Genomic DNA, 18,329 nt, shown 5'->3' on the forward strand with positions numbered 1-18,329 from the left:
TGCGGGTAACACTCACAGGACGCGGGGGGACTGCTGCCCTGGGAGGGGGTGCGGGGTAACACTCACAGGGACGCAGGGGGGGACTGCTGCCCTGGGAGGGGGTGCGGGTAACACTCACAGGGACGCGGGGGGGACTGCTGCCCTGGGAGGGGGTGCGGGGTAACACAGGGACGCGGGGGGGATTGCTGCCCTGGGAGGGGGGGTGCGGGGTACACTCACAGGGACGCGGGGGGGGACTGCTGCCCTGGGAGGGGGTGCGGGTAACACTCACAGGGACGCGGGGGGACTGCTGCCCTGGGAGGGGGTGCGGGTAACACTCACAGGGACGCGGGGGGACTGCTGCCCTGGGAGGGGGGTGCGGGTAACACTCACAGGGACGCGGGGGGGACTGCTGCCCTGGGAGGGGGTGCGGGTAACACTCACAGGGACGCAGGGGGGACTGCTGCCCTGGGAGGGGGTGCGGGTAACACTCACAGGGACACGGGGGGGACTGCTGCCCTGGGAGGGGGTGCGGGTAACACTCACAGGGACGCGGGGGGGCTGCTGCCCTGGGAGGGGGGTGCGGGTAACACTCACAGGACGCGGGGGGGAGGGGGTGCGGGTAACACTCACAGGGACGCGGGGGGGCTGCTGCCCTGGGAGGGGGTGCGGGTAACACAGGGACGCGGGGGGGACTGCTGCCCTGGGAGGGAGTGCGGGTAACACTCACAGGGATGAGGGGGGGACTGCTGCCCTGGGAGGGGGGTGCGGGTAACACTCACAGGGACGCGGGATGGGACTGCTGCCCTGGGACGGGGTGCGGGTAACACTCACAGGGACGCGGGGGGGACTGCTGCCCTGGGAGGGGGTGCGGGTAACACTCACAGGGACGCGGGGGGGACTGCTGCCCTGGGAGAGGGTGCGGGTAACACTCACAGGGACGCGGGGGGGGGGCTGCTGCCCTGGGAGGGGGTGCGGGTAACACTCACAGGGACGCAGGGGGGACTGCTGCCCTGGGAGGGGGGTGCGGGTAACACTCACAGGGACGCGGGATGGGACTGCTGCCCTGGGAGGGGGTGCGGGTAACACTCACAGGGACGCGGGGGGGGACTGCTGCCCTGGGAGGGGGGTGCGGGTAACACAGGGACGCGGGGGGGGCTGCTGCCCTGGGAGGGGGTGCGGGTAACACTCACAGGGCCGCGGGGGGGATTGCTGCCCTGGGAGGGGGTGCGGGTAACACTCACAGGGCCGCGGGGGGGGGGACTGCTGCCCTGGGAGGGGGTGCGGGTAACACTCACAGGGCCGCGGGAGGGGGGGGGTGCGGGGTAACACTCCCAGGGCCGCGGGGGGGGACTGCTGCGCGTGTCTGGGATACAGGAGGAACCCCGGGAAAGCAGGCATTTTATTCCGCTCCACCCGGGGGAAATGTATTCGCTGCAAGCAGCAGGGGGTGAGAGGTGACGCTAGGTTCCCGCAGCCCGTATTTAGGCGCAGGACTGCCCGGGGCGGCACATGTCTGGGGGGCGGGGGGGTGAGAGGTTCCCGGGGCGGGGGGGGGGAGGAGGGGGGGCGCGCGTTCAAGCTGATCTCCCGGGCAGAGCGTGGGGCCTCTGTCTCTTACCTCCTCTTGCAGCGTCGCATTGCCATGACAACGCGACGTCACATTGCATCCAATAGTCACGGAAATGCGCAATTAGGAGGAGACCAGGGCAGCAAGAATGTAAGAAGCGTACTGAGGAGGGGGGGAGGGGCGTACGAGGAGGAGGGGGGGAAGGAGGGGCATAAGAGGAGCAGGGGGGGAGGGGCATAAGAGGAGCAGGGGGGGAGGGGCGTACGAGGAGCAGGGGGGGAGGGGCGTACGAGGAGCAGGGGGGGAGGGGCGTACGAGGAGCAGGGGGGGAGGGGCGTACGAGGAGCAGGGGGGGAGGGGCGTACGAGGAGTAGGGGGGGAGGGGCGTACGAGGAGCAGGGGGGGAGGGGCGTACGAAGAGCAGGGGGGGGAGGGGCGTACGAGGAGCAGGGGGGAGGAGAGAGGGGGGGAGGGAGGGGGAAGAGGGGGGGAGAGAGGGGGGGAGGGAGGGGGAAGAGGGGGGGAGGGAGGGGGAAGAGGGGGGAGGGAGGGGGGGAGGGAGGGGGAGGGAGGGGGGGGAGGGAGGGGGAAGAGGGGGGGGAGGGAGGGGGAAGAGGGGGGGAGGGAGGGGGAAGAGGGGGGGAGGGAGGGGGAAGAGGGGGGGGAGGGAGGGGGAAGAGGGAGGGGGAAGAGGGGGGGAGGGTGGGGGAAGAGGGGAGGGGGAAGAGGGGGGGAGGGAGGGGGAAGAGGGAGGGGGAAGAGGGGGGGAGGGAGGGGGAAGAGGGAGGGGGAAGAGGGGGGGAGGGAGGGAGGGAGGGGGGGAGGGAGGGAGGGAGGCGGGAGGGAGGGAGGGGGGGGGAGAGTGGGGGAGGGAGGGGGGAGAGTGGGGGAGGGAGGGGGGGAGGAGGGGGAGAGGGAGGGGGGGAGGAGGGGGAGGGAGGAGGGGGGAGGAGGGGGAGGGAGGGGGGAGGAGGGGGAGGGAGGGGGGAGGAGGGGGAGGGAGGGGGAGGGAGGGGGGAGGGAGGGGGAAGAGGGGGAGGGAGGGGGGGAGGAGGGGGAGGGAGGGGGGGAGGAGGGGGAGGAGGGGGAGGGAGGGGGGAGGAGGGGGGAGGGAGGGGGGAGGGAGGGGGAAGAGGGGGGGGGGAGGGGGAAGAGGGGGGGGGGAGGGGGGGAGGGGGGGGAGGGGGGGGGGAGGGAGGGGGAAGAGGGGGGGGGGAGGGGGGGAGGGGGAGGGAGGGGGAGGAGGAGGAGGGGAGGAGGAGGAGGGGCGGGAGGGGGAGGAGGGGAGGAGGAGGGCGGAGGGGGAGGAGGGGAGGAGGAGGGGCGGAGGGGGAGGGGCGGAGGGGGAGGAGGAGGAGGGGGCGGGGGAGGAGGAGGAGGAGGAGGGGGGAGGAGGAGGAGGAGGAGGGGCGGAGGAGGAGGAGGAGGGGAGGAGGAGGAGGGGCGTACGAGGAGGAGGAGGGGAGGAGGAGGAGGGGCGTACGAGGAGGAGGAGGGGGGGAGGAGGGGGAGGGGCGTACGAGGAGGAGGGGGGGAGTACGAGGAGGAGGGGGGAGGAGGGGCGTACGATGAGGGGGGAGGAGGGGCGTACGATGAGGGGAGAGGAGGGGCGTACGAGGAGGGGGGGGAGGAGGGGCGTTCGAGGAGGAGGGGGGGGCGTACGAGGAGGAAGGGGGGAGGAGGAGGGGCGTACGAGGAGGAAGGGGGAGGAGGAGGGGTGTAGGAGGAGGAGGAGGAGCGTACGAGGAGGAGGGGCGTACGAGGAGGAGGAGAGGAGGAGGGGGGGAGGAGGAGGGGTGTAGGAGGAGGAGGAGGAGCGTACGAGGAGGAGGGGCGTACGAGGAGGGAGGAGGGGCGTACGAGGAGGGGGGGAGGAGGGGCGTACGAGGAGGGGGGGGAGGAGGGGCGTACGAGGAGGGGGGGAGGAGGGGCGTACGAGGAGGGGGGGAGGAGGGGCGTACGAGGAGGGGGGGGAGGAGGGGCGTACGAGGAGGGGGGGAGGAGGGGCGTACGAGGAGGGGGGGAGGAGGGGCGTACGAGGAAGGGGGGGAGGAGGGGCGTACGAGGAGGGGGGGGAGGAGGAGGGGCGTACGAGGAGGAGGGGGGAGGAGGAGGGGCGTACGAGGAGGAGGGGGGAGGAGGAGGGGCGTACGAGGAGGACGGGGAGGAGGAGGGGCGTACGAGGAGGGGGGGGAGGAGGGGCGTACGAGGAGGGGGGGGAGGAGGAGGGGCGTACGAGGAGGAGGGGGGAGGAGGAGGGGCGTACGAGGAGGAGGGGGGAGGAGGAGGGGCGTACGAGGAGGACGGGGAGGAGGAGGGGCGTACGAGGAGGGGGGGAGGAGGGGCGTACGAGGAGGAGGGGGGGAGGAGGGGGGAGGAGGATGGGCGTACGAGGAGGAGGAGGGGCGTACGAGGAGGTGGGGGGGGAGGAGGAGGGGTGTACGAGGAGGAGGAGGGGCGTACGAGGAGGGGGGGGAGGAGGAGGGGCGTACGAGGAGGAGGGGGGGAGGAGGAGGGGTGTACGAGGAGGAGGGGGGGCGTACGAGGAGGAGGGGGGGAGGAGGATGGGCGTACGAGGAGGAGGGGGGAGGAGGAGGGGCGTACGAGGAGGAGGAGGGGGGGAGGAGAGAGGGGGGGAGGGGCGTACGAGGAGGAGGAGGGGGGAGGAGGAGGGGCGTACGAGGTGGAGGAGGGGCGTACGAGGAGGAGGGGGGGAGGAGGAGGGGGGGAGGAGGAGGGGCGTACGAGGAGGAGGGGGGAGGAGGAGGGGGGGCGTACGAGGAGGAGGAGGGGGGAGGAGGAGAGGGGGGAGGGGCGTACGAGGAGGAGGAGGAGGAGGAGGGAGGAGGAGGAGGGGGGAGGAGGAGGGGCGTACAAGGAGGAGGAGGGGGGGAGGAGGAGGGGGGGAGGAGCAGAGGGGGGGAGGAGCAGAGGGGGGGAGGAGGAGGGGCGTACGAGGAGGAGGAGGGGGGGAGGAGGAGAGGCGTACGAGGAGGAGGAGGAGGGGCGTCCGAGGAGGAGGAGGGGGGAAGAGGGGGGAGGAGGAGGGGCATACGAGGTGGAGGAGGGGGGAGGAGGAGGAGGGGCGGAGGAGGAGGGGAGGAGGAGGAGGGGCGTACGAGGAGGAGGGGGGGAGTACGAGGAGGAGGGGGGAGGAGGGGCGTACGATGAGGAGGAGGGGCGTACGAGGAGGGGGGGAGGAGGGGCGTTCGAGTAGGAGGGGGGCGTACGAGGAGGAAGGGGGGAGGAGGAGGGGCGTACGAGGAGGAAGGGGGAGGAGGAGGGGTGTAGGAGGAGGAGGAGGGGCGTACGAGGAGGAGGAGGGGCGTACGAGGAGGAGGAGGGGCGTACGAGGAGGAGGGGCGTACGAGGAGGAGGAGGGGGGGAGGAGGGGCGTACGAGGAGGGGGGGAGGAGGGGCGTATGAGGAGGGGTGAGTAGGGGCGTACGAGGAGGGGGGGGAGGAGGAGGGGCGTACGAGGAGGAGGGGGGAGGAGGAGGGGCGTACGAGGAGGAGGGGGGAGGAGGAGGGGCGTACGAGGAGGACGGGGAGGAGGAGGGGCGTACGAGGAGGGGGGGGAGGAGGGGCGTACGAGGAGGAGGGGGGAGGAGGAGGGGCGTACGAGGAGGAGGGGGGAGGAGGAGGGGCGTACGAGGAGGACGGGGGAGGAGGAGGGGCGTACGAGGAGGAGGGGGGAGAAGGAGGGGCGTACGAGGAGGAGGGGGGGAGGAGGATGGGCGTACGAGGAGGAGGAGGGGCGTACGAGGAGGAGGGGGGGAGGAGGAGGGGTGTACGAGGAGGAGGAGGGGCGTACGAGGAGGGGGGGGAGGAGGAGGGGCGTACGAGGAGGAGGGGGGGAGGAGGAGGGGTGTACGAGGAGGAGGAGGGGCGTACGAGGAGGAGGGGGGGAGGAGGATGGGCGTACGAGGAGGAGGGGGGAGGGGGAGGAGGAGGGGCGTACGAGGAGGAGGAGGGGGGAGGAGGAGAGGGGGGAGGGGCGTACGAGGGGGAGGAGGGGGGAGGAGGAGGAGGGGGGGAGGAGGAGGGGGGGAGGAGGAGGGGCGTACGAGGTGGAGGAGGGGGGAGGCGGAGGGGGGAGGAGAAGGAGGGGAGGAGGGGCGTACGAGGAGGAGGGGGGAGGAGGAGGGGCGTACGAGGAGGAAGGGGGAGGAGGAGGGGTGTACGAGGAGGAGGAGGGGCGTACGAGGAGGAGGAGGGGCATACGAGGAGGAGGAGGGGCGTACGAGGAGGAGGAGGGGCGTACGAGGAGGAGGAGGGGCGTACGAGGAGGAGGAGGAGGGGGGAGGAGGGGCGTACGAGGAAGGGGGGAGGAGGGGCGTACGAGGAGGGGGGGAGGAGGAGGGGCGTACGAGGAGGAGGGGGGAGGAGGAGGGGCGTACGAGGAGGAAGGGGGAGGAGGAGGGGTGTACGAGGAGGAGGAGGGGCGTACGAAGAGGAGGAGGGGCATACGAGGAGGAGGAGGGGCGTACGAGGAGGAGGAGGGGCGTACGAGGAGGAGGAGGAGGGGGGAGGAGGGGCGTACGAGGAAGGGGGGGAGGAGGGGCGTACGAGGAGGGGGGGGAGGAGGAGGGGCGTACGAGGAGGAGGGGGGAGGAGGAGGGGCGTACGAGGAGGACGGGGAGGAGGAGGGGCGTACGAGGAGGGGGGGGAGGAGGGGCATACGAGGAGGAGGGGGGAGGAGGAGGGGTGTACGAGGAGGAGGGGGGAGGAGGAGAGGAGGACGGGGGAGGAGGAGGGGCGTACGAGGAGCAGGGGGAGGAGGGGAATGCGAGGAGGGGGGAGGAGGAGCGTATGAGGAGGGGGGGGAGGAGGGGGGAGGAGGAGGGGCGTACGAGGAGGAGGGGGGGAGGAGGATGGGCGTACGAGGAGGAGGAGGGGCGTACGAGGAGGAGGGGGGGAGGAGGAGGGGTGTACGAGGAGGAGGAGGGGCGTACGAGGAGGGGGGGAGGAGGAGGGGCGTACGAGGAGGAGGGGGGAGGAGGAGGGGTGTACGAGGAGGAGGAGGGGCGTACGAGGAGGAGGAGGTGGGGGAGGAGGAGGGGCGTAGGAGGGGGAGGAGGAGGGGCGTACGAGGAGGAGGAAGAGGGGGGGAGGAGGAGAGGGGGGGGAGGGGCGTACGAGGAGGAGGAGGGGGGAGGAGGAGGGGCGTACGAGGAGGAGGAGGGGGAGGAGGAGGGGCGTACGAGGTGGAGGAGGGGGGAGGAGGAGGAGGGGAGGAGGGGCGTACGAGGAGGAGGGGGGAGGAGGAGGGGCGTACGAGGTGGAGGGGGGAGGAGGAGGGGCGTACGAGGAGGAGGAGGGGGGGAGGAGGAGGGGGGGAGGAGCAGAGGGGAGGAGGAGGGGGGGAGGAGGAGGGGCGTACGAGGAGGAGGAGGAGGAGGAGGGGGGAGGAGGAGGAGGGGGGAGGAGGGGCGTACGAGGAGGAGGGGGGAGGAGGAGAGGGGAGGAGGGGCGTACGAGGAGGAGGGGGGGAGAAGGGGCATATGAGGAGGAGGGGGGAGGAGGAGGATTGGCGTACGAGGAGGAGGAGGGGAGCAGGAGGGGCGTACGAGGAGGAGGGGGGGAGGAGGAGGGGCGTACGAGGAGGAGGGGGGAGGAGGAGGGGCGTACGAGGAGGAGGAGGGGAGCAGGAGGGGCGTACGAGGAGGATGGGGGGAGGAGGAGGGGCGTACGAGGAGGAGGGAGGAGGAGGGGGGGCGTACGAGGAGGAGGGGGGAGGAGGAGGGGCGTACGAGGAGGAGGAGGGGAGCAGGAGGGGCGTACGAGGAGGAGGGGGGGAGGAGGAGGGGCGTACGAGGAGGAGGGGGGAGGAGGCGGGGCGTACGAGGAGGAGGAGGGGGGAGGAGGCGGGGCGTACGAGGAGGAGGAGGGGGGGAGGAGGCGGGGCGTACGAGGAGGAGGAGAGGGGGAGGAGGCGGGCGTACGAGGAGGAGGAGGGGGGAGGAGGCGGGGCGTACGAGGAGGAGGAGGGGGGGAGGAGGCGGGGCGTACGAGGAGGAGGAGGGGAGAGGAGGCGGGGCGTACGAGGAGGAGGAGGGGGGAGGAGGCGGGGCGTACGAGGAGGAGGAGGGGGGCAGGAGGCGGGGCGTACGAGTAGGAGGAGGGGGGAGGAGGAGGGGGAGGAGGTGGGGGGAGGAGGAGGGGGGAGGAGGAGGGGCGTACGAGGAGGAGGGGGGGGAGGAGGAGGGGCGTACGAGGAGGAGGAGGAAGGGTGGAGGGGGGTCGTACGAGGAGGAGGAGAGGGGGAGGGGCGTACGAGGAGGAGGAGGGGGGGAGGAAGAGGGGCGTACGAGGAGGAGGAGGGGGGGTGGAGGACGGGCGTACGAGGAGGAGGGGGGGAGGAGGAGGGGCGTACGAGGAGGAGGAGGGGCGTACGAGGAGGAGGAGGAAGGTAGAGGGGGGCGTACGAGGAGGAGGGGAGGGGGAGGGGCGTACGAGGAGGAGGAGGGGGGGAGGAAAAGGGGCGTACGAGGAGGAGGGGGGGAGGAGGACGGGCGTACGAGGAGGAGGAGGGGGGGAGGAGGAGGGGCGTACGAGGAGGAGGGGGGGAGGAGGAGAGGCGTACGAGGAGGGGGGAGGAGGGGGGAGGAGGAGGGGCGTACGAGGAGGAGGGGCGTACGAGTAGGAGGGGGGAGGAGGAGGGGCGTACGAGGAGGAGGGGGGAGGAGGAGGGGCGTACGAGGAGGGGGGAGGAGGGGCGTACGAGGAGGAGGGGGGGAGGAGGGGCGTACGAGGAGGAGGGGGGAGGAGGGGCGAAGGAGGAGGAGGGGGGAGGAGGGGCGTACGAGGAGGGGGGGAGTGGAGGGGCATACGAGGAGGGGGAGAGGAGGGGCGTACGAGGAGGGGGAGAGGAGGGGGAGAGGGAGAGAAGAGGCAGAGGGGGAGAGAAAGAGGCGGAGGGGGAGAGAAAGAAGCGGAGGGGGAGAGAGGGGGAGGGGGAGAGAGAGTCGCGGGGAGGGGGAGAAAGCGTATGGGCAAAGGGGGGAGAAAAGCAATGTACGGACAAGGGGGGAGAAAGGCGCGGGGGGATGGACAAAAAGGCGCGGGGACAGACAAAGGTGCGGGGGGTGAAAGATGCACAGGAACGGACAAAGAGGCGCAGAGGAGAGAAATAAAAGAAAGAGGGGGGAGAGAGGCGGGGGAAGAGATTTATGGGGGTGGGGAAATATATATGGGGGGCAAAGAGATATATGGGGGGCAAAGAGATATATGGGGTGTAGGCGGACGCTCACAGAGGTATGCAAGGGAGACTGGTTATGGTGAAATTAAATAAAGCTTTTATTGCGCCTGTTTCCTTAACATCAGGAAACCATCCAAAAAAGGGGTAAACAAAGCTTCAATTCACTTGGGAGTATTTCTAGTGAAACCTAGACAGTCCACAACTCCCCTTAGATAAGCATGTCTCCCAGTCCCAAACATATATCATGAAATGAGCAGATATAAAAAGTCTTATAAATGAAAGTCTTATCTGTTCCTTGTGGTTTGGAGGGAAAATCTTCTCTGTTCCTGGTAGCTACCTTTTCTTCAGGGTTTGTCAGCATTCAGGTTTAGAAGTTTCCCCTGTGTCTTGCAAGCAGCCTCTTCTGGTAGACTCAAGACGCCTGTCCCCATGTCAGTTTCACAAGTTGTGAGAGTAAGGGACAATCTCACTTCCTGTCTCAAGGGCAGGCTTTTCTAAGCAACCTAATCAGGCAGGTGGTGTTTGCTAATTGACTACCAGCAGTTAACCACCACACTGCTGGATTAGAGGCATATTTCCTGAACAGGGATAACTCCCCTGTTACATACCTCCCCTGTTTGTGGGAAGCTCGGGCTTGCCACGGCCAAAGCCCATCCTTCCATTCTCATTCTAGATTTCTCTGTGACTTGAATGAGAGTGGATGGAGGAAGAGAACCCTCAGTCCAGCTGGGATCGGAGTCCCTTCTCCAGTTTATTTGTGTCTCCTCTCGAAGGTGCTTGAGATCAGCACTCCTCAGTCGCTCTAGGAGGACTTTTTCTAAGTACAGTCTTTTTGCTATGTGCGCGGTCATGAGATTTCCCTCGCGTCGGGTTCTCGTCTTATTGTAGGCAGACTGTATGGCAGCAGTTGCAGAGCATTTCAAAACAGCCCGTTGAGTTTTCCGCTCTTGAAGCTGTCTCTCTGGCCTTTTCCCACTCAATGGGGTTGCTAGTTCAGCCTCTTTGGGATTAAGTTGCAATTCCACACCCACTGCCAGAGAATGTCCCATCTTTTCAGCTTCATCAGCTAAGGATTCTTCTGGTTTTGATTCAGCATGTGTTCCTTCTTTTATTGCCTGTTGGGTGGCTGAAGGTTTTGCTAGTGCTTGTTTAGGTGGTTCAAATTTTGCAACCTTGTCTTTCAGACGAGCGTTATTCCCAGCTCTCACTGTACCCTTGTCTTCATAGGTTTTTGTGGCTGTGGGATACTGACGCTTAGTCGGGGTCAATACTTGTCCTTGTAGAACTGTAATCTCATTCGCGAGAGATCCCTGTTTTTTGAGTGCGTCTTGCAAGTCTCTTCTCAGGGAATTTATCTACACGCTTTGCTTTCTGAGCTTGCTTCCACATTTTTATTGCATTGTGAAGCACTATGAATTTCTTTGCTCGGGCCACAGTTACTTGTTTTAGTTTCTGGACCTTCTTGTGCTCCCTTTTGTTCCGGGTCACCTGGGTTCTAAGCTTGGCCTCTAGCGATGCTTTGGTGACACTCAGGGTAGCCTTCAGTTTCTCATGCTGCTTTGCAGGGACATTTCTTTAACAGCCTGCAGATTTTCTTCCTGCAGAGTTCGCTGCTTCTCCTCGGCCTTCTCGAGGTGCGTACGCAGACCTTGCAGTTGGTTCTGCAGTCGGTGCTCTGCTTCAAACTTCTCACCTTCCAAAAGTCTATTTATTTCTTTAAGCTCGTGCAGCTTTTCATTCTTTTCCTTGACGTCATTTGTCAAATGAAAATTTTCTTCGAGTTTTAAGTTTTTTCTTTTTAATCTTAAATTTTCTCCTTTTCAGTCCCTGTACTATTCAGGGCCTCCTTGCAGTCCTCCTTCCATTTACGCACATCTGCTTTGAAAATGACAGTTTCCTGGCATGAGACTTCCTTCTCTAGGTTGAGGGTCTGAAGCTCCTTCTGAGAGACTTGGAGATCGGTATTAAGATTGACAATCGTTTCTTTAGAAATGTCCAGCTCCTCAGTGTGACTGTGTAGTTCCTTTCTGGAGACTTCCAGGTCTGTGCGGCAGCTGTTGGTCTCATGATGTGAGGCATCCAGTGCTCTGCGGAGTGTATGAACCTCCTTCTGAGATACGTCTACGTCTGTCCGGACACTGTTGACCTCCTGTTGTGAGGCATTCAGCTCTATGCAAAGACCGTGAACCTCTTGCTGGAAGACTGTCATCTGCTTCAGTGCCTCCTCATATTTCCGCTTCAGCTTAGCCATCATTTTATCAGATTGGCTCTGCTTTTCAGCCATGGCGGAAATAGTAGCGTTTGCAGTATCTAGCTCAGTCTTGAGATCGTTCAATTTTGTCCTGGCCAAAGAGTACATTGTGAGCACATCTTTCTGTAGCTTCACGTTATTTTCCCGGAGCCGATCACCGTCACGCCTGGCATTTTCCAGGGCATCCTCAGGACTGGTCAAGGGATCGACACTCACTGGTTCCGGCTCCGCTTCCCTGGGATGGTTGGTTGAGGGTTCCTCACTGTTGGCACCGGACAGACACTTCTTTGGGGTACACGACTTCTGCCTTGGCCCTCTGGATATTTGGTTATCCGCGGCACGAATTCTCCATTTTCTTTAGGCTGCAGGGCATCTCTGTCCCCCTTTTCCTCCACAGGATCTGCGGACATGTCTGTTCCTTCCACGGTAAGTGAAGAACCGCTTTTCTTTTTCTTTTTTTGCCTTTTTGTTTTGGATGACAACGTCCCCTCAGGGATACTGGGGTCTCCATCTTCATTCGAAGTTTTAGCAGTGTCACTGGATCCACCCGGCTTTTCTTGCAACTGTAATAGCTGACGGAAATATTCAGTGATCCGCTGCTCCCGCTCTGTCTCCTGCTGATCATATTTGTCATCATAGGGAGCGGTCTTTTCGGTTCGTGCCGAGTTCAGGCACCCCCACCATTCTTGGGGTGTTTTGTGGGTGTGACTCGGTTCGGGTTCCCCGTAAGTGATGTCTTCCTCTTTATTGGACTAGAAGGGCCACTCTTCCATGGTTCATTACAGGAACGCTGCATCTTGTCCTCCATTTTTAGGCTATCAGGTGTAATTTTCTTCCTGACCTAAGGAGGCGCTATTGCAGCTGTTGTCACTGTATTTGCTAGAACCCCCAATTGTGGTAGTCCTACAGGTGGGCATATTTTGCTTGTAGAGGTCGTAGCTCTCACAGGCATCTCTGTAGACTTTTCTTTCTTGGGTAAGTTTTACAATATCAGCAGTGCTGTGCACGCATTTTCTCATCAGGTATACAGGATGTGCAGTTGCTAGGTAAAAAAGTCTATTTGTTTTCCACCATTTACTTGCTAGGTGTAATCTCTCATTAGGTATGCTGGATGTGCAGTTGCTAGGTAAAAACTTCTGTTTTCTTTACACCATTTACTTGCTAGGTACAATTCTCCCTGCTTCAGCCAAAAAATGTAGTTTTCTGCTTGAGTTCAGTCTCAACTTGGGGTATTATGACATTCACTCTTCACACTTTGGGATACCTTTTACACAGCTCAGCAATTCCTTTTTCTAGTAGGCAATTTTACCCTCAGCACTTGTTTACTGAAAATTCCCCTGCGTCAGCACAGTCTTGCATCAATTTTCACACTTTTCTGCATATACTCCATTCACAACTGGTAGTCCTATGCGGTGTGGCAGCCTTTACTTGCAGAATCAGTACCGCTTGTGGGTCACCATCTGTATTCACTGCTTCAGCTAAATATTTGAAAACAACAAACACCTATCCCTTTTAAGGGCTAACTCACTTCTTGAACCCTGACTATGGCTGGAAGGCAAACCCCCTATTTCAATGACCATATTACACTTTATTGTGATAGGCAAATAAGGTTTACCTGCTTCAGCAGTCTCTCTCTCTCCTCTTGGGATTGGGGAAAAGAGTCCATCTGTGGTCTTATAAGTTTCAGTGCAGTGTAGATTTCCTGCATGGGTGTGTATCACTTTCACTCTGTCTCTGCTGCTGAGATCTTTGGTCATGCTGTTTGTAGGCAAAAAGCACAAAAAAAAATTCACAGGCAATCTATCTCCGGGTCCCTTCAACTTCAAATACCACCTCTCGTCCCACTTCTGACGACCATATGTAGGCGGACGCTCACAGAGGTATGCAAGGGAGACTGGTTATGGTGAAATTAAATAAGGCTTTTATTGCGCCTGTTTCCTTAACATCAGGAAACCATCCAAAAAAAGGGTAAACAAAGCTACTATTCACTTGGGAGTATTTCTAGGGAAATACTATGCAGTCCACAACTCCCTTTAGATAAGCATGTCTCCCAGCCCCAAACATATATCATGAAATGAGCAGATATAAAAAGTCTTATAAATGAAAGTCTTATCTGTTCCTTGTGGTTTGGAGGGAAAATCTTCTCTGTTCCTGGTTGCTACCGTTTCTTCAGGGTTTGTCAGCATTCAGGTTTAGAAGTTTCCCCTGTGTCTTGCAAGCAGCCTCTTCTGGTAGACTCAAGACGGCTGTCCCCATGTCAGTCTCACAAGTTGTGAGAGTAAGGGACAATCTCACTTCCTGTCTCAAGGGCAGGCTTTTCTAAGCAACCTAATCAGGCAGGTGGCGTTTGTTAATTGACTACCAGCAGTTAACCACCACACTGCTGGATTAGAGGCATATTTCCTGAACAGGGATAACTCCCCTGTTACAGGGGGGCAAAGAGATATATGGGGGCAAAGAGATATAGGGGGGTCAAAGAGATATATGGGGGGGTCAAAGAGATATATGGGGGGTCGGAAGAGATATATGGGGGGAGGGAAGAGAGACGGGGGGAAGAGAGAGACGGGGGAGGGAAGAGAGAGACGGGGGGAGGGAAGAGAGAGACGGGGGGAGGAAAGAGAGACACGGGGGGAGGGAAGAGAGAGACGGGGGGAGGGAAGAGAGAGACGGGGGGAGGAAAGAGACACGGGGGGAGGAAAGAGACACGGGGGGAGGAAAGAGAGACGGGGGAAGGAAAGAGAGAGACGGGGGGAGGAAAGAGAGATGGGGGGATGAAGAGAGAGATGGGGGGGAGAGAGAGGGGGGAAAGAGAGAGACCATGGGGGAGGAGGAGGAGAGAGAAACCCAGGGGGGAGAGAGATGGGAGACCCATGGGGGAGGCGGGGTGGTGAGGAGATACTCAAGTGGGGGGAGAGAGGAGAGACTCAGGTGGAGGAGGGGAACAGAGGAGAGACTCAGGTGGGGGGAAGAACAGAAGAGAGACTCCGGTGGGAAGGGTGAGAGAGGAGAGACTCTGGTGGGGGAGGGGTGGAGACTCAGGTGTTGGGGGAGGGGGGGGGGAGCAGGAGAGACCTGAGGGAAACAGGTGCTTCAGCACAGGTGGCTCAGTGATTCAGGGTACGGTAATTTATCACAGACCCATTATAATGTCTCTGTATCTTTGCTTTCAGGTCACCATAGCCCGAGGAATTGGGGTCACCTACCAGCTAACATCCACGCTCTGCCCACTCATGATCTCCCGCACGCACTGTATCCTGAAGCAGAATGCACATGGCCACTGTCACTGACAACAAGGTCACTAGTATCCATAACTTTAACTCCTTACGGAGGGCAGAGCTACATGCATGACCCTGTCATATAGGGGCAGAGCTACATGCATGATCCTGTCATATAGGGGCAGAGCTACATGCATGATCCTGTCATATAGGGGCAGAGCTACATGCATGATCCTGTCATATAGGGGCAGAGCTACATGCATGATCCTGTCATATAGGAGCAGAGCTACATGCATGATCCTGTCATATAGGGGCAGAGCTACATGCATGATCCTGTCATATAGGAGCAGAGCTACATGCATGATCCTGTCATATAGGGGCAGAGCTACATGCATGATCCTGTCATATAGGGGCAGAGCTGCATGCATGATCCTGTCATATACGGGCAGAGCTACATGCATGATCCTGTCATATAGGGGCAGAGCTACATGCATGATCATGTCATAGGGGCAGAGCTACATGCATGATCATGCCATATAGGGGCAGAGCTACATGCATGATCCTGTCATATACGGATAGAGCTACATGCATGATCATGTCATATAGGGGCAGAGCTACATGCATGATCCTGTCATATAGGGGCAGAGCTACATGCATGATCCTGTCATATAGAGGCAAAGCTACATGCATGATTCTGTCATTATAGAGCCAAATGGATCAAGGATTGAACAAGCCATTTTAATGTCCCCACTAAAAAATAAAAACGTACTTTATTTCTAGAGAAACTAAAACAGTGGGGTTTTTGGGGGGCGGATGGTGTTTGGGGGTGAGGGGGGGGGTTGTTGCTATGAGGAGGATTTAGTTTAAGGAAGCCACATTGCGTTGGCGAGTATTTGATTATTTAATTAGATGCTTCTCTTTGTTAGCAAAGTGGCAGTTCCCAGAGTTCCCTTGGGCGTGTTCTATGCATCTGCTATTTTGCTCACGCTGTCATCTCTCCCTCAGAGCTTGAACGGCGTGTGGCTGGACAAGGAAAGGCTCGACCCCGGCAAGGCCCATGTGCTAAGCGCAGGAAGCTGTATCCAGCTGGGGGTACCGCTGCCCGACACTGAGCAAGCAGAGTTGGAGTACGAGCTGCTGCAGGAAGATCGTGAGCGAGTCCGCCCGTTCCTGAGCCGGCCGCTGTCGGGGACAACCAAAGAGCCTACTAAATCCTCACACAGGACAGACCAGGCCTGGGAAGGGTCTATCTTTGCAACGTACCGGAGGCAAAAACGACAGGTTGTAGATGCATTGTGAATGTGAGAGAAGAGTCAAATGTGACACTTGGGCCGCGTGCGTGTGACACTGGGTGTGTGATAGTCCTGCCAATAGTAATGTAGAAGGGGACAATGTTAAGTCTGAGTCGGCAGAGGGCCACCCAGGGTGATATCACAGAGACACATTCGGAGACTGGTCTGTACAGCAGGTATAAGGTATGGGGTTGAAAAGTACATTACATCAGCATAGATGGGAGTGCTTGGCCACAGTGGTTGGTAGGAACTGCGGGTGTGGGACAGTAGCCATGAGTCCAAGCTATTGAAATGCTTTATTAAGAGGTGACTTCCAAGGTTTGACTTACAGGTGAAGAGAGAGGATGATTGTGGTATACGGATTGTGAGCGAGGGTGCTTGGGGTATACTGAGTGTGAGGGAGGGTGCTTGGGGTATACTGAGTGTGAGTGAGAGAGCTTGATGTATACTGAGTGAGGAAGGGAGCTTGGCATGTACTGAGTGTGAGGGAGGGTGCTTGGCGTATACTGAGTGAGCGAGGGTGCTTGGGGTATACTGAGTGAGGGAAGGTGCTTGGGGTATACTGTGTGAGGGAGGGTGCTTGGGGTATACTGAGTGTGAGGGAGGGTGCTTGGGGTATACTGAGTGTGAGGGAGGGTGCTTGGTGTATACTGAGTGTGAGCGAGGGTGCTTGGTATATACTGAGTGTAAGGGAGGGTGCTTGGTGTATACGGAGTGTGAGGGAGGGTGCTTGGTGTATACTGAGTGTGAGGGAGGGAGATTGGGGTATACGGATTGTGAGCGAGGGTGCTTGGTGTATACTGAGTGTGAGGGAGGGTGCTTGGCATATACTGATTGTGAGGGAGGGTGCTTGGCGTATACTGAGTGTGAGGGGGGGGTGCTTGGCGTATACTGAGTGAGAGAGGGAGCTTGGCGTGTAGTGAGTGAGGGTGCTTGGCGTATACTGAGTGTGAGAGAGTCCCACAGGTAAGGAGGGGCAGTGAGGGGAAAAGGTTTAACGTGAGAGAGAGCAATAGAGGTGAAAGGAGAGTTGACCGCTCTGGGTAGAGTGCAGGAGACGATCGGGGGCGTAGCCATGTTTGGTAACCAGGTGAGATAGAGAAATTGCAAAAGCGCTCCAGTGCCAGGAAAGACAAAATGTGGTATAGCCAAAACCACTTCATCCAAAGGTAATAGTAATGAGTAATGATATTGATGGTAATATATAATGACCAAATGGGTACTATCCTCCTGAAGACAGGTGGTAGGTGGTGCAAGCCCACCCACAATCAGTCTCATTGGCAGGTTCCCCTGAATAAGCAAGTACTCACATATCCTTGGAGTGGTTGACAGGCTGCGCTGCTTCCAATGATGATATAACCAGAAGTAAAACGATGAACGGAGCGCACAAGCCAAATGGAGCAGGAAGGACCCAGAGTCAGAAATCACATTAAAGTGCCCTTTTATTCGTTTTTGACTCTGGGTCCTTCCTGCTCCATTTGGCTTGTGCGCTCTGTTCATCGTTTTACTTCTGGTAACCAGGTGAGCATGTTTCCTCTCTGTATGTTGTCACGGTAGCTTATGACAAGATATAATGAACACCAAATATCTGGGTTGAACTGAACTAAAACAGTGGGGTTTTTGGAGGGTGGGGGGGGGGGTTTGGGGGCAAGGGGGTGGGTTTGGGGGCGAGGGGGGGGGGTTTGTTGCTATGAGGAGGATTTAGTTTAAGGAAGCCACATTGCGTTGGCGAGTATTTGATTAGATGCTTCTCTTTGTTAGCAAAGTGGCAGTTCCCAGAGTTCCCTTGGGCGTGTTCTATGCATCTGCTATTTTGCTCACGCTGTCATCTCTCCCTCAGAGCTTGAACGGCGTGTGGCTGGACAAGGAAAGGCTCGACCCCGGCAAGGCCCATGTGCTAAGCGCAGGAAGCTGTATCCAGCTGGGGGTACCGCTGCCCGACACTGAGCAAGCAGAGTTAGAGTACAAGCTGCTGCAGGAAGATCGTGAGCGAGTCCGCCCGTTCCTGAGCCGGCCGCTGTCGGGGAAAACCAAAGGACCCCGGACCAAGTTGAAATTGAACTCCGAGGACTCCGAGGCGTCTGGGACAGAGGGCCCTTCCAACTCCTCCAAAGCAAAAGTCCACCGTGTCGCAAGGGACTGCGAAGAGCCTACTAAATCCTCACACAGGACAGACCAGGCCTGGGAAGGGTCTATCTTTGCAACGTACCGGAGGCAAAAACGACAGGTTGTAGATGCATTGTGAATGTGAGAGAAGAGTCAAATGTGACACTTGGGCCGCGTGCGTGTGACACTGGGTGTGTGATAGTCCTGCCAATAGTAATGTAGAAGGGGACAATGTTAAGTCTGAGTCGGCAGAGGGCCACCCAGGGTGATATCACAGAGACACATTCGGAGACTGGTCTGTACAGCAGGTATAAGGTATGGGGTTGAAAAGTACATTACATCAGCATAGATGGGAGTGCTTGGCCACAGTGGTTGGTAGGAACTGCGGGTGTGGGACAGTAGCCATGAGTCCAAGCTATTGAAATGCTTTATTAAGAGGTGACTTCCAAGGTTTGACTTACAGGTGAAGAGAGAGGATGATTGTGGTATACGGATTGTGAGCGAGGGTGCTTGGGGTATACTGAGTGTGAGGGAGGGTGCTTGGGGTATACTGAGTGTGAGTGAGAGAGCTTGATGTATACTGAGTGAGGAAGGGAGCTTGGCATGTACTGAGTGTGAGGGAGGGTGCTTGGCGTATACTGAGTGAGCGAGGGTGCTTGGGGTATACTGAGTGAGGGAAGGTGCTTGGGGTATACTGTGTGAGGGAGGGTGCTTG

The 18,329-nt window shown here is 60.0% G+C and overlaps 1 protein-coding gene across 1 annotated transcript in view; it reads left to right on the forward strand.

The window, feature by feature from the left end:
• RNF8 (ring finger protein 8) overlaps positions 1–18,329 on the forward strand; it is a 77,431-nt gene that overhangs the window by 9,389 nt on the left and 49,713 nt on the right. Inside the window, exons 2-3 of the mRNA XM_075595110.1 lie at positions 15,222–15,497; positions 17,349–17,735. Of these exons, the coding sequence (XP_075451225.1) occupies positions 15,222–15,497; positions 17,349–17,735 (663 nt within the window). The remainder of the gene's footprint in view (positions 1–15,221; positions 15,498–17,348; positions 17,736–18,329) is intronic.

The sequence above is a fragment of the Ascaphus truei genome, chromosome 4 (genome assembly GCF_040206685.1).
Source record: "Ascaphus truei isolate aAscTru1 chromosome 4, aAscTru1.hap1, whole genome shotgun sequence".
NCBI classification, from domain to species: domain Eukaryota; kingdom Metazoa; phylum Chordata; class Amphibia; order Anura; family Ascaphidae; genus Ascaphus; species Ascaphus truei.